This window comes from Planococcus citri, chromosome 2 (assembly GCF_950023065.1).
Source record: "Planococcus citri chromosome 2, ihPlaCitr1.1, whole genome shotgun sequence".
Taxonomy (NCBI): Eukaryota; Metazoa; Arthropoda; class Insecta; order Hemiptera; family Pseudococcidae; genus Planococcus; species Planococcus citri.
Genome location: NC_088678.1, coordinates 45,169,095 through 45,182,790, shown reverse-complemented (window position 1 = coordinate 45,182,790; position 13,696 = coordinate 45,169,095). Strand labels below are relative to the sequence as shown.

General features: G+C 32.8%; 5 protein-coding genes across 9 annotated transcripts; 3 read left to right on the top strand and 2 right to left on the bottom strand.

Moving 5' to 3' along the window:
• The first annotated feature begins 246 nt into the window (after positions 1 to 246).
• On the top strand, positions 247 to 4,469 carry Eb1 (microtubule-associated protein RP/EB family member 1). 5 transcript variants are annotated; one of them, XM_065350630.1, is made up of 7 exons: positions 247 to 445; positions 713 to 890; positions 972 to 1,078; positions 1,273 to 1,507; positions 3,064 to 3,188; positions 3,377 to 3,523; positions 3,607 to 4,469. In XM_065350630.1, exons 2-7 carry the CDS (start codon positions 731 to 733, stop codon positions 3,670 to 3,672), a joined length of 840 nt encoding a protein of 279 aa, XP_065206702.1. In that variant the 5' UTR covers positions 247 to 445; positions 713 to 730; the 3' UTR covers positions 3,673 to 4,469. The 5 variants fall into 5 exon arrangements, with proteins under 5 accessions (XP_065206702.1, XP_065206699.1, XP_065206703.1 ...); XM_065350627.1 differs by lacking the exon at positions 1,273 to 1,507 and adding an exon at positions 1,926 to 2,166 and having other exon boundaries at positions 264 to 445; XM_065350631.1 differs by lacking the exon at positions 1,273 to 1,507 and adding an exon at positions 1,926 to 2,157 and having other exon boundaries at positions 265 to 445.
• Positions 4,470 to 4,554: 85 nt separating this feature from the next.
• Positions 4,555 to 5,607, bottom strand: LOC135836058 (proteasome subunit beta type-2-like). Its single transcript, XM_065350639.1, has 4 exons — positions 5,370 to 5,607; positions 5,096 to 5,289; positions 4,861 to 5,023; positions 4,555 to 4,787 (listed from the first exon to the last, which is right to left on the bottom strand). The coding sequence occupies exons 1-4, from the start codon at positions 5,458 to 5,460 to the stop codon at positions 4,624 to 4,626; spliced, it is 612 nt and encodes a 203-aa protein (XP_065206711.1). The 5' UTR covers positions 5,461 to 5,607; the 3' UTR covers positions 4,555 to 4,623.
• Positions 5,608 to 5,797: 190 nt separating this feature from the next.
• On the top strand, positions 5,798 to 7,878 carry LOC135836059 (uncharacterized). Its single transcript, XM_065350640.1, has 5 exons — positions 5,798 to 6,131; positions 6,230 to 6,326; positions 6,402 to 6,552; positions 6,623 to 6,765; positions 7,020 to 7,878. The coding sequence occupies exons 1-5, from the start codon at positions 6,041 to 6,043 to the stop codon at positions 7,141 to 7,143; spliced, it is 606 nt and encodes a 201-aa protein (XP_065206712.1). The 5' UTR covers positions 5,798 to 6,040; the 3' UTR covers positions 7,144 to 7,878.
• A 137-nt stretch (positions 7,879 to 8,015) lies between these two features.
• Positions 8,016 to 9,460, bottom strand: LOC135836049 (deoxyribonuclease TATDN1). The gene is made up of 6 exons (XM_065350623.1): positions 9,304 to 9,460; positions 9,033 to 9,218; positions 8,759 to 8,945; positions 8,501 to 8,701; positions 8,218 to 8,421; positions 8,016 to 8,138 (listed from the first exon to the last, which is right to left on the bottom strand). The coding sequence occupies exons 1-6, from the start codon at positions 9,458 to 9,460 to the stop codon at positions 8,036 to 8,038; spliced, it is 1,038 nt and encodes a 345-aa protein (XP_065206695.1). The 3' UTR covers positions 8,016 to 8,035.
• Positions 9,461 to 9,742: 282 nt separating this feature from the next.
• On the top strand, positions 9,743 to 12,963 carry LOC135836042 (peptidylprolyl isomerase domain and WD repeat-containing protein 1). The gene is made up of 14 exons (XM_065350617.1): positions 9,743 to 9,884; positions 9,973 to 10,078; positions 10,169 to 10,271; positions 10,343 to 10,539; positions 10,615 to 10,702; positions 10,786 to 10,891; positions 10,971 to 11,189; positions 11,279 to 11,397; positions 11,487 to 11,679; positions 11,753 to 11,889; positions 11,961 to 12,046; positions 12,123 to 12,308; positions 12,388 to 12,539; positions 12,636 to 12,963. The coding sequence occupies exons 2-14, from the start codon at positions 9,985 to 9,987 to the stop codon at positions 12,777 to 12,779; spliced, it is 1,824 nt and encodes a 607-aa protein (XP_065206689.1). The 5' UTR covers positions 9,743 to 9,884; positions 9,973 to 9,984; the 3' UTR covers positions 12,780 to 12,963.
• Positions 12,964 to 13,696: the final 733 nt, after the last annotated feature.

Below are 13,696 nucleotides of genomic sequence, written 5' to 3'. Positions count from 1 at the left end.
GTGTAACGCAAACATTCCATTTTTGAAAAACAACCAAAATTGTTCAAAAGTGTTGAAAAAGTGTTAAGCTTATTTTTCCAATAAAATTCAAGTTGAAATTTTCAGTTCGCGTAATTAAAGCTCAGCTTTTTTGTCGTTTCAAAATTGAAAATGAAAACGATTAATGGTTTTTAAAGTTTTCGACTTGAATTCGTTTTTATTTCGTGGCGTAGTCGTGTCTTTTGCCAAATTAAAAAGGTTCGTTCGTTCATCTTGTGATCTGTGAAAGGCGAAACAAGGATTTTTTTCGACAAGCGACAACGAACATTGTCGATGTCGATTATTTTTGTAGAATTCAGATCTTGCTAGAAATTGTAATAATTAATTATTAATTTGAGATTATGTTTAACCAATGTTGAATTGTAAATGCGTGTGTTGATTATTTAATCGGTTATCATCTCAAGAAGTAAGTTAATGACATTCTCTAGAGGAATTCAACTCTGTACTCATTGTAAGCACCATCGTGTATTTCTGTGTTTCCATTTCCCTGTAAATTTGTGAGTAATACACTTCATCGCTAGTCATTCGATTATTCGATCAAAATATCGTGTAAAATTGTGTTTTCGTTTCTTCTCTTTACTCCAACGTGTGTAATTATAAGAAAATTATAATTGTACTTTATCTTGAAGGTTCATTGCCGGTTAATTTAGGCCACTATCTAATTTGATTTCAGGTCTCTCTAGTTCACATTATGGCTATTAACGTATATTCCACTAATGTCACCGTAGAAAATCTCAGCAGGCACGAGATGCTTGCGTGGGTCAATAACGCTTTACAGTCGAATTTTACTAAAATTGAAGAATTATGTACCGGAGCTGCGTATTGCCAATTTATGGACATGTTATTCCCAGGTACGCTGAAGTTACGCTTCGTTTGTGATGTTCTTCGATAGTAATATTTTTATTGATGTACGGTGGCGTTTTTGATTACAGGTAGCATTGCTTTGAAAAGAGTTAAATTTAGGACGAACTTAGAACACGAGTACATTCAGAATTTTAAGATTTTACAAGCGGCATTTAAAAAAATGAATGTTGATAAAGTAAGTGAACTGCGTCTAAGACGCATGTTTTACCTTGATAATGATAATAACGTAATGTAGTTATAACGAGCCCATTTTTATCGCAATTGTATGTTGATACGTATTGTATTCCGAGAATATACAACAACATTGATAACACCGAAGCGAAATACGTTGATGAAATCAATCTGAAAATCATTTCGCTTTTATTATAGGAAATACCTGTGGACAGATTGATAAAAGGTAGATTTCAGGATAATTTTGAATTTTTACAATGGTTTAAAAAATTTTTTGATGTCAATTACGACGGAAGAGAATATGACGCGTTAGAAGCGAGAGACGGAATTTTATTAGGTTCTGAAGGTATTGTCATGGAAGCAGGGTTTCATGCACCCCCTGTGCCGAAACCCCCCGTCAAAAGTATGCGACCACCAGCGACGAGACCATCTGGTAAATTTGTAATCAATCATAGGTGAAAAACTGTAGCTTTTTTGATGCTTCTTTTTTTTGTACTCAGGCTTGCACTTCGTAGTTGATTTGTAGGTCAGTGTCTTGGAGCTTCGTTAAGAAAAATACCATCACAAGCGTCATAACCTACGTTATAAATCGTTAATTTAATAATCTTTTGTAGTTACTTGTTGCATGGTTTATCGGTATTTTCGGAATTTTACGGTCGTATTGAACTAGCTATTAGAAAAAAAATGGGCAGTAGTTTAACATGATTGAAGATTTTTGCATTTACCAATTTCGTTTCAATTTTTATTTTACGTAATGGCGTATTTTATAGAAATGGAAGTGCATACCTATCTATTTTGTGTTTTTGCTATTTTGTAGCCAGATTTTATGTAAAACAATTTGCGTATTTCAGATAATTCCTATAGACAGACTCATTAAAGGTCGATTTCAAGATAATTTCGAATTTCTGCAATGGTTTAAAAAGTTTTACGATGTTAACACCAATTTTGAGGATTATGACGCACTTGCTGCGCGAAATAGAGAACCATTAGGCGGCGGTGACGGTTCATCCAAATCCACGAGCAATCTTGCTAAAAAACTTTCCGCTTCTAAATTGGATGCTCCTCATGCGACCAAACCCACTGGTAGAACTGGTGAAGTTTTTTAATGTTTTGTTTGTTTTGTCATAAGTTAAACTTAACCGAATGTTTGCGGAAAGTGGAAACTTGGAATGCTGTTTGAGTCTGGGAGGTTGTAACTTTCCGCATACTATTTTGCCTGCTATAATTTTAACGAAAAATCACTGTGTTTTTCAAACCAGACGTATGTTTTTGGGAAATGTAAGGAAAGATCTTCGTTAGGTCGCATTTTTAGTCCTAAGATTTCATTAACCTACCTACCTTTCTTTCTTTTTTTTTTTTTTTTTTTATAAAATTTAAAATCGCATGTTAGCTTGTTGAATTTTCTTTTAATTTAATGAACATAACATGAATTTTCGTTCTTTTTGTTTCAATGGATGAATTTATATGTAATTGTTGCGGTAGATGACTTTTTAATCATAGTTGCTTGAGTGCTTGAGTGCGTAGTTAATAATTAGAATGCGATTATATTAATACGTAATTATTTTTCATATTTTTTAATTAATTAAGTCATTCAACGTTCGTAAATCTGAGTATACTTGCCGAATTCGTTAAAAATTTACGTTCGTCGTTTTATGGTTACTTAATGACCTTGAACTTCGGAGGTAAGTTGAAACATTGCTAGTAATTTAGCACGACTACTCGGACCGGCCTACTTCGAGTTCCAAGTAGGTTCCGTAATTGGAAATATTCGATTTTTCAACTAATGTTGGATTTTCATTCAAGATAGAAATCTTGATGAGACATTTGAATAAAATGAATACAACAAGTAGGTGCTTGGTGAACCTAGAAAGTTGTTGGGGATTTACGATCGTTGAATTTGCAATGTATGGTAAATCACGTACATATTTGCCGTATGTTGGGAATGTATGTTGCTATGACGAAACTAATAAACAGTATTAACGTACATAGGCATGGCTAGAGCAACGCCAGCAGGGCGACCGGCTGCTTCAACTACGTCATCGTCCATTACTAGACATCCTCCTAATCAACATGCTGGTCGAGGAGATGCTAAAACTGACGAATTAACGCAGCAGGTAATGTATGCTTGTCATAAAAAATAATGAAAAGCCAATACCTATGTTGAGTATTATCTGAATTTTTTTTTTTGTATTTCCAAATTTGGCCTATTCGACTTTTTTTTTTTAGAATTTGAAATGACAAGTTTTTCAATTTTTTATAACGAAGTGTGGTAATAATTTCGTTTTTTGTTGCATTATGTCAGCTAATGGAGTTGAAAACTACTCTCGATGGATTAGAAAAAGAAAGAGATTTTTATTTTGGAAAGCTGCGGGACATCGAAGTTCTTTGCCAAGAAGAAGAAGCTAATCCGTGTATACAAAAAATTTTGGAAATTCTTTACGCGACGGAGGTAGATTTTTTCCTCCATAATTAAATTTTGAATAAAAGTATAACCATCTGTGCTGATCTCTGAAATTAATGATTGAATTACAGGAAGGATTCGCTCCGCCCGAAGAATTGGAAACTGGTAATAACAATCACGATGCGGAAGAATATTAAGACCTGGTTCTGAGGAAGTTTTTACGAAACTTAAATTATATGCTTCTTAACGTTGTGATGTTCGTTTATTTATTACTTTTTTACCTGCAAAAAACTGTATTAATATGATATGTTTACGTATATATATATTTATAGTTATTAAAATATAAGATGAATTAATTTTCACTACATGTTAAAATAAAATATTATAAACCTTTAAAATGTAACACGATATTTCTTATCGTGTTACGCCAAATTTTTCGGTGGCTGGGTTTGTAATTATTTGCTGAAAATGATGTAGTAAAAAATTGACGTCGATTTTTACAATCAAAAGGCGATATTAAAATGCTCATTCAACTCCGCTCTTTCTGTTTTTAGTATGTAAAGGATAGAAAAAAAAAACTAGTATTGATGTATTTTGTAATTTTTAAAAAGTTGTTGATGTAATGTATATTTTTTTTAAAGTTCCGGTTCATTACGATGTTTGTTTAAAATGTGAATTATCAAATTATATTAGGCTTTGTATTTACGGTGATTTTTACCAAAAATTATTTTTTATTCGAATATCAAATTGATGAGAAGACTTTGAACGTGTTGAAATCAAGAATTGAGATTTGAAAATGACCAGAAAAAAGAAGGAATTTCGCATTCGCACTTATTGTCGTCATGAAATTCATCAAAATAACCTTCACTTAACATAATTAATTTACATATTAAATCATATTTCATTACAGAATATTACTTTTAATTCCTCTTTTTTTATTTAAGTACAGTGAAATGTTTGTAGTGTTGTTCAAATATACGGTATTGAATTTTTATTGTTCTATATTCTGAATTAATTGATTCAGATCAGCTGGGTGTTCATCTCATCATCTCTTAGTAATTGGTGAATTGACAACGATGTGAAAATTAAATATATTTATTGACGATACAAATGTAGAATAAAAGAAAATAACCGAAAACCGAATTAACTTAGTTGCAAATTGGTTCTGTTCTAGGAGTTATATCTGGCAGGTTCTTAATGCCATCTTTGTTCACAACTGTGACTTTAAAATTGGGCAAATTCAGCACTAATCTCTTATGGATTTCTTGAACGCACTTCAAAATTAGATTATACGCGCCATCTTCCGTTAAATCTGTAACATATTCAGCGATGCAATTGATACTAGCAAGCATACGAACGATGAGAATACGAAAAAATAATCATACCTGGTTTGTAATAGCGATCGAGGATACTGAGCGTGATTAATCCACCATAACCATTAGTCGTAAAGGGAACTTGTATCATTGATGCTAAGTAATCGATTAAATACAACGAAGCTCCTTCTTTTTCATCGTATCCTCCCAACATTAAATTTACATTATACGGAGTCTACGGGAACAAAATCGACATTAGGCTCGAAGTTTAAAGAAATAGAATATGAATTTTCATGTACATGCTTACTCTACTACGAAGATATTCAGCTAAATTACGGCGGGTATAAGTAGCGGCGGCTTTCGGAGACAATTCATAGCCATTTCTCATCTTGTAGAGCTGAATGTTTTTTGCTATGTATTCGGCAAACTGTACGGTATCTCCTGCTTCTCCGGTTACAGTCATTATGAGTTTTTTAGAAATTCTATACAGTTTGTCTTCGTCTAAATTAATAATTCAGTGTTATTCTCTTTTTAGAATTGATACATTTACATACAGTAATGAATGAACAAGTGTTTCTTACCGTTTTTCAATACGAATAAACTGTTGACATGGGTCATATCAGAGGCCAAAATAACGAAATCATTACAAGCGATGCCGATTAAAGTTTCCATTTTGAAATTATTTGAGAATAGCTACGCAAAATTAACGTTTGAATTCAATTTTTAACAAGTTATTCCATAAAATAAAAATACCGTATCACTTCGCTCATTATTTATTTTTTTCTTGTCATCCATAAATTTTGTTGACTTGAAGTCTTGAAACCGAAAGAACTTTCGAAGTTCAAACAAAAAAGCACAGAAAAATAACTAGAAACAGAAAAACACAAATTTTTTGGTAAAAACGTCTTTGAAAGTTCATAAAGTCAAAAAAACTTTCTTCAACGATTTTCTCCCACTCCAACCTAAAGAACCAATCAAAATGCTGATTGTTTCTCAATTCTTTGTGTTTTGTTTAGATTAGAAAATTTCAAAGTGTCAACTGCATGTAATTATTATTTGAATTAGATTTAGATTAGGTGGAAAAGTTTTAATTAAATGCGTTTCAAATTTTGATTCGGGGTGCTCTGTTAATTCCCCTGTGACGCAATAATTCGCCCTCAAAGAGAGCATTTCCATTTCGTTCGTGTTTGCTCATGAGAGTAGCTCTTGTGATAAATTTAATACCTAATCATAACTATAATAGTTTGTAAATATGGGAAGAGTAATATTAAATTTCTTTTTGGTAACTTTTGCCGCATTTGCCGTCATAGGATATGATGTCACATCTCATGGCAGTCTAGAATGTAAGTACTTCATCACTTTTCAAAGATTATAAATCAATCTTTATTCTATTAGTAATTGTATTCAAATATTTCATGTTAATTATTTACTCGAATTTCAGCTTCCTATTTTGGTCGTTACTTGAAAGGAGCTGGATTATTAATTCACGTAAAACCGTATTATTCTGTAATCGAGGAACAGACTATTTCAGTATACAAGTATGTAAAATTTTACTGTATTTAATTGATATTATGTGTGATTCTGTCTGTTATTGTAGTTCTATCTCATTTCAGGTGGGGCCAGAAGAATTTCCCGTACGAAGAATACGGCGCAGTTAAAAATAAAACCATTGAAATTTCAAAAAAGGTGACCAATCAAGTAGTAGTCTTTACCAAAGACAGCTCAGCAAACATCAAAAAATATAGTACATTTGTCTTTGAATGGGTAAACATTTTACTTAGAAATTTCGTATTGTTGTGAACAGATTTCTTATGTAATATTTGAAATTTTCCAGGTTTCACATAATGTTAAACCATATCTTTCGGAAGGTGTGCTTAAATTTCTGAACAATGGATATAATGCTGTTGCCGATGCACTTAACAAAATAGGCCAATCGACAACGAAAGCATCAAAATGGTGCGCGCAAAATATTAAACGGTAAGCGTTTGAGGAGTAGTGTCGAATTTTTCCTATGGCATGTTGTTGACAAGTTTTCTAACAAATTTATTGACGGACGCATGATTGCTTATCGAAGTGCAAGTTTCACAATGACGTGTGTTTATTCAAAACACATGTGTTGAGCAAATGGTTAGACCAATCATTATTCGATACGTTTCGAATCATTGCTTGTGTAGAAATTTATGACTTAGAAATCTAATTCATAAAACTCATTTTATAATTTTCATTTTCAGCGAAAATATTACCTGGGAGAATTTTGAGAAAGCGTATTTCAGTTTCGCTCAGCAAGTTAAATTATACTACACCAATGTTTCAAGTTGGGTCGGAAGAAAAGTCACTTGTTTGATTAATTCTTAAAATTTATTCGGATTTTCGCTTCATACCTATATTATTGTTCGAGTATTTTTTAGAAACTGTATCATGAACTAAAACTATAGTCAGTTTAATTGCTTTACTCTTAATTGTTTATCGCTTGTGCGATACGATAACCTGATAGGAAAAGGGCATTCCAACTGTAAGTAATGATAGCTTTAATTATCAATCATTCCATTGTGTACGAACCATGTCTAACTGCATGAAAATGCTACCATCGACCTCATACTCTTTAGATTGGTAGTACACGGTGATGTATTTATAATTTCTTAGTCCGCCGTCGCTAGAATGTCATTTCTACGTGTCTTTGTCTTTTATACATTATTGTTTTCTACGAATGATGAGTATCTCATTTTCATCACAAAAATCTAAGCAAGATTAGATTAAGTGGTTTTGTATACATAATGTAGCTTAAAGTTGTACTTATTTTTCGGTACCTTTGTATAATTTGTGTTCGCTTTTATTTTTATTTTATATTATTTTGGTAGCTTTTTATTTATTTTTTCTATTATACTTCATTTTTAAATTACAGTTTTTGTATATTATTTTATGTTGTGATTAATGTTCTTTTTATTTGAAGTGTTGATTGTGCTCGTATTTCATTTGGAATGACTGTATCATGAAATTAGTTAATATAATCAATGGTAAATATCGGTATCATAATTGTGTATTTTAGGATATAGTTGTTATATTTTGAGCAATATATGGATGCGTATGGAATGTTTGTGTTTCAAGTTTCATTCGTAATTTCACCCCCAATTTACCCGATTCTGCTTACGAATATTCCAAAAATACGTGAATATCCATTCTACGATGAGTGAAATTTAGAGGAGCAAGTGAAGTATCTTTTAAGCAGATGAAAACAAAGCAATCATTTTTATTTAGAATTAAAGAACAATATTTCAGTATTTTCATGTATCTGTTTCGCCAGTTCATCTGGATCTTCTTCACGAATTGCAGCAATCACTTCTAAAACTTGTCTGAAATTTTTTGCAAGTGTTAATAGGCGAAATTGGATTTTCAATAGCAAAGTAATAAAATACATGAAATATAACTTACACAATATTACAAGGTTCATTTCGACTTTTCACCATTGAATTTTCATTCCATTTTTCTCTTTTCACTGATGGAAATGTTGTTTTAACATGAGTGAAACTTGCGTGAGATGGTCTAATATCACACCAAGGACTATCAGTTTCAATTAATAATTTATCTTTGGGAATTTGTTTAATTACTGATAAATTGTCATCTTTTTTCATTGAGCTGTAACACGGAAAACAATTTACATTAATTCTTGTCATAATTCGATACCGTAGCTAAAAAATGTGAAGTTGCTACTTACCAACCATTAATACCGATGTGAAGTCCAATTTTCAGAAGACGATTTAAAGCATTGACGTCGCCATCAAAAGAATGAACGACTCCTCGGATATTTCCATCTTCATTCTCTAAATATTGAATAAAATCTTCGTCACACGCTCGCATGTGTAAGAATAACGGTAAATTGAATTCTTTACTAATGTTCAACTGGTGCAAGAAATACCTAGAAATACTCAAATTATAAAACGATTCAAAGTACAAAATCTAGTTCACGTGTTACTTTTTTTGTATCTCCGCAGGGCAGAATTCTAGCCGATCATAATCTAGACCAAATTCGCCGAAGGCAACTACTTTGTCACTGTTATTTCTAATCAGCTCTTTTAACGATTCTGTGTATTCATCGGGATCATTTTCGCAAAACTCTTTACAGTGAGTAGGATGAACACCAACTGTGGCAAATAATCGTTCTGAAATTGTAAAAGGGAAAATGAAAATTTTACTCGTCGAGTACGTTATGAGAAACGTTTTGCTTACGATATTAATAAACATAATACCGTCAGTTTTGGCGATTTCTATAGCTGTTTTACTGCTTTCTAAACTGGTTCCGGTAATTATGATTCTTGTTAAACCATTATTGAAAGCTCGAGTTAATACATGTTTCAGATCTGGAGGATGTTTGGGTTTTGCTGATTGATGATAGAAGCCGTGAAAAACAGGATCAGCCAAATTGGCTCCGATATCTGCAATAAAATTTGAAATATACATCAAGAAGATGGAAAAAGGTTTTACCAACGATATGAATGAAATACAACCATCAGTTCGTACCTATGAATTTTCGTCTTACACTCATTTTATCCTCAAAACTATACTCAAAACCAAGAACAGCTTCATCACAATTCTTATCAGTAATGAGGACTGATAAAACAACTGAAAAAATGGAGGAACCGGTAACCACAGTGGTCATCAACATTTTCATCAACATGGAAGTGGAACCACTAGAACCATTCACGGTCAGCGCCGTCAGCGGTCTGCCTCTTTGCTCCAATTTGCTTAATTTGATCAGCCTCTACAATTTTATTTGAATTTTATCAGATTTTATCGCTGATAAAAGAAAGCTAAGCAATAAAATAATTAATAAAGCATCCAAACTTGAACTTTCAAAATTCGTATTTTTTTCCCGCCTTCATGCTTTGATGTTTGTTGTCTTTGCTGCACATTGATAATGAGTGATAACAGAAAACAAAAGCCGGACTTGGTGTTTGGTTTGAGGATAATTTAGTTGCAAATGTGAGTGGAAACTGAGTTTTTTCAGACCCAGATCCCGGACTTGATTGTGACGTAAGTAGTCTTCATTCAATACTCGGGATTCTTGAACATTTGTGGAAGTTTCATCCCTGTAGAATACGGTAAGTTAACAGTCGGCATCACTCGTATCGCGAGTACAGAATATATAGTTTTATGATGGAATATTTCGGAATAATCGTATCTTTTTAGCGTTAAGAAACCATGGCAAGCAGTAAATCTGAAGATGCCTCAAATGACGACGATTGTATTGGACCTCTACCTCCAAAAGATGAACCTCCTCGTAAGAAGATTAAAGGTTGGTCGTTTCATTACTTACCTCAATTTTCATTATTTCAGGAGTCATAATATCTCGCATATTACTAATACTTTATTGAACATGTTTCAGTATTAGAAAATGAAGAATTATACCTGGATAATCTACCAACTGCCGAGTGTTATGAAAAAAGTTTGATGCATAGAGATGTAATCACTCATGTTTTGGTGACTCAGTACGTATTCAAGTGTTCACTTCCAAAACTCGCAATCAGTTTGAAAAAATTAATTCGAATTTGTAATTTAGGACTGAATTTGTCATTACTGGAAGTTGCGATGGTCACGTAAAATTTTGGAAGAAAACAGAAGATTCCATAGAGTTTGTTAAACATTTTCGTTGCCATTTAGGAGCTTTGCATGACATGGCGAGTAATTACAACGGTACCTTACTGTGCACCGTTGCATCCGATAAAGCTATGAAAGTTTTCGATGTTATTAACTTTGGTAAGCGCATTTATTTTTTCATTCACTGTTTGACATTACTGCATACAGTTGATGTGTTATTTATGTGTGTTTTAGATATGATAAATATGATTAAATTGGATTTTATGCCAAAATGTGCTTGTTGGATACATTCTTCTGGAGATGCAATATCCTCCGTTGCCGTGTAAGAAGTGGTGATATTACCTATTATAAAATATTTTCACGAATGCAAATTAGAAAGATCTAAAAATCCACTGCTTTTTACAGATCTGATAGTGAAAGTAATAAAATTTATGTTTTTAATGGAACTGGCAAAGAAGAACCAATTCACGTTTTCCAGAAATTACATTCTAAACCTGTTGTATTAATGAAAGTGAGTTCAAACACCTAATTATCAATGAATAATGATGAATTCAAATTAGCTCTATTTATTAAAATTTTGCTATCGATAGTTTAACCCTGTACATGATATTGCCATTTCTTCGGACGAATCCGGAATTTTGGAGTATTGGACTGGAGTCAGATTTGATTTTCAATTTCCCAAAAAAGTGAAATTTGAGTCCAAATTAGACACGGACTTGTACGAATTTTTCAAGTGTAAGACTCGCATAACTGGATTATGTTTCAACAAACAAGGCAGCAAATTTGCCACTATTTCATTAGATCGAAAAGTACGTAGCAGTTCAATAATTTGAAAAATACTTTGAACATAAATTTAGATGCAACTTTCATACGAGTAAACAAAATTTTATTTCGGTAGGTTAGAGTTTTTCAATTTTTGACCGGAAAACTTCTGCGAGTATTAGATGAAACGTTACCGGTGTACGCGGAATTGCAAAAAGTAAAAGAACAAATCCCAAGTGCAGAATTTTCGAGAAGGTAAAATTTGAAATTTTTTTTTATTTTTAATTGTAAAATTTAGTAGGTATATCAATTTTCACTATTTTTTTTTTTTTTTCAATTTACAGAATGGACCGTGAAAGAGAAATAGACCGAACTGGTACTTTGAGTCTAAGTAATATCTTATTTGATGAAAGCGGATATTTCCTACTATTTCCGACTATGCTAGGTGTTAAAATTGTGAATTTGTACACTAATCAGCTCGTAAAAATTATTGGAAAAACCGAAAACTTACGAATTCTAAGAGTAGCCCTATTTCAGGTTTGTAATTTTTCTTCTGCTAGCTTTCTTTTAGGCAGAATATTCATAAGTTTTCCTTTAAATTCATTCGCAGGGGTGTATTAATAAAGTTAAAGCTGCTGTTACCATCGAAATGAAAGCTTCTGAAAATCCGACATTAGAATCGTCTTTTCCAGACCCTACATTATATTGTACAGCATTCAAAAAGGATCGATTTTATATGTTTACGAAGTATGTATATAGATTTTTTTATTAATTAATTAATTAATTAATTTTTATCAATCGTCTTGATACGTTTGTAGAAGAGAACCAGATGAAGATGTTGATCGTGATATATTCAACGAAAAACCCAAAAAAGAAGACATCATTTCTGCAACAGAAGCATCTGGTAATAGAACTTCATCTATTAGCGATATTCGTTCGTGTTTCTTTCATTCTAAAATCACAAAATCTTCTGTACACAGGAATTCAACGTTTATATGACACTGCTATCTTACACACTACAATGGGAGATGTTCATATCAGTTTGTTCAAAGAATGTCCTCGTGCTGTGGAAAACTTTTGCGTTCATAGTAAAAATGGTTATTACAATGGGCACATATTCCATCGTGTTATTAAAGGATTTATGATACAAACTGGAGATCCTACCGGTACTTTTTGCAAAAAAGCGAATTTACTGTACCTACTTATCTGAAAATAAAGATGAATCATAATTCTTTTTGAAAACAGGGACTGGAACTGGCGGTGAAAGTATTTGGGGAGGAGAATTTGAGGATGAATTCCGGCCAAATTTGAAGCACGATCGGCCGTATACAGTAAGCATGGCTAATGCAGGTCCAAACACAAATGGTAGTCAATTTTTCATTACTGTGATGCCTTCGGTAAGTGAATTTCGAATAAGACTGTTAGACCTATGTACATTTCATTACTCTCATTTAGTGAGTATTATTCTCATTAATGTATGCATTCTTTTACAGCCATGGTTGGATAATAAACATACAATATTCGGAAGAGTTGTTAAAGGTATGGAAGTGGTCCAGAACATCAGCAATCTAAAAACCAACCCTAAAAATGATAAACCGTATGACGAAGTTCAAATAATTAGCGTTACAGTCAAGTAACCGAAACTGAAAAAGACCTTGTATTTTGAGCAGATCCTCAATTTTCTGATTTTTTTTTTCTTTAGACGTCTCGAATGTCTCGATGGAGAAAATGCGTGTAAGTACTGTGGTTAAGTATTAGTATGTGTTTTGTATTTTCTTTTGAAATTCGTGCATTGATATTTTAATAAAACATTAGTGAAAATTTGAAGGATATTATTTTGGTTGGTGTTCACTGTTCAGTCGTTTTATTATTTTCAATTTTGAATTTTTCAGGCAATATGTGGAGTAGGACTGTAGGAGTAAAACTAGTAATAGTTACGGGTATGGAGAAAAACAAAAAAGAAACGAATTTATTTTTCTTTCACATTATTAAATTGAAAACAAATACTGCTCCAAAAAAAAGCTGCGGAAAAAAAATTAAAAATAAACTTCGTGGTCGAAATTTTTTGTTTCACGCGGCATCACTATTAAACTCTTTGACTATATATACATGGACTGCTATCTCCTATTGTTGTTGAACGGGAATCGTGAAGCCAAAGCAATAGAGGTACTAGATCGGGACATGGGCTCTGAGCATGCGCGAGATTTCGTTGCAACGAGCGTAGTGGTCGTTGGGACGTAGGAGGGTGTTCGTCGCTCCGTGGTTCATCGTGATTGGAAGGTGCGAGGGTGGTTCGGATTCCTGCGCGCGCATGAAAATTCCCGATGCTCCCGATCTAGTACCTCTATTACTTCGGCTTCATCGGCAACAATGAAGATAGTAGTCCATGTATATATAGTCAAAGATTAAACTACGAAGTCTTCATTCCTCGAAAAAAATGAACCAATCACGTTCCAAGTAAATGATGTCATAATGAACCAATAGGTGAGCTCAAATGTGACATAATTTCCTAAAAATAACTCGATGACTCATCGGAATATAAACAAAACAAGCA

Excerpts from the sequence above, each read along its gene's own strand:
- Eb1 (XM_065350627.1), top strand. The coding sequence starts at position 731 with ATGGCTATTAACGTATATTCCACTAATGTCACCGTAGAAAATCTCAGC. Across the intron at positions 891-971 it reads TATGGACATGTTATTCCCAG|GTAGCATTGCTTTGAAAAGA; the intron begins GTACGCTGAAGT and ends TTTTGATTACAG. Across the intron at positions 3,524-3,606 it reads AAATTCTTTACGCGACGGAG|GAAGGATTCGCTCCGCCCGA; the intron begins GTAGATTTTTTC and ends ATTGAATTACAG.
- LOC135836058 (XM_065350639.1), bottom strand. The coding sequence starts at position 5,460 with ATGGAAACTTTAATCGGCATCGCTTGTAATGATTTCGTTATTTTGGCC. Across the intron at positions 5,024-5,095 it reads CTGAATATCTTCGTAGTAGA|ACTCCGTATAATGTAAATTT; the intron begins GTAAGCATGTAC and ends TTGTTCCCGTAG. Across the intron at positions 4,788-4,860 it reads CGATCGCTATTACAAACCAG|ATTTAACGGAAGATGGCGCG; the intron begins GTATGATTATTT and ends AATATGTTACAG.
- LOC135836059 (XM_065350640.1), top strand. The coding sequence starts at position 6,041 with ATGGGAAGAGTAATATTAAATTTCTTTTTGGTAACTTTTGCCGCATTT. Across the intron at positions 6,327-6,401 it reads CAGACTATTTCAGTATACAA|GTGGGGCCAGAAGAATTTCC; the intron begins GTATGTAAAATT and ends ATCTCATTTCAG. Across the intron at positions 6,766-7,019 it reads TGCGCGCAAAATATTAAACG|CGAAAATATTACCTGGGAGA; the intron begins GTAAGCGTTTGA and ends TTTCATTTTCAG.
- LOC135836049 (XM_065350623.1), bottom strand. The coding sequence starts at position 9,460 with ATGTTGATGAAAATGTTGATGACCACTGTGGTTACCGGTTCCTCCATT. Across the intron at positions 8,946-9,032 it reads AGAAATCGCCAAAACTGACG|AACGATTATTTGCCACAGTT; the intron begins GTATTATGTTTA and ends TTACAATTTCAG. Across the intron at positions 8,702-8,758 it reads CCTGCGGAGATACAAAAAAA|GTATTTCTTGCACCAGTTGA; the intron begins GTAACACGTGAA and ends GAGTATTTCTAG.
- LOC135836042 (XM_065350617.1), top strand. The coding sequence starts at position 9,985 with ATGGCAAGCAGTAAATCTGAAGATGCCTCAAATGACGACGATTGTATT. Across the intron at positions 10,079-10,168 it reads TCCTCGTAAGAAGATTAAAG|TATTAGAAAATGAAGAATTA; the intron begins GTTGGTCGTTTC and ends AACATGTTTCAG. Across the intron at positions 12,309-12,387 it reads ACAAACTGGAGATCCTACCG|GGACTGGAACTGGCGGTGAA; the intron begins GTACTTTTTGCA and ends TTTTGAAAACAG.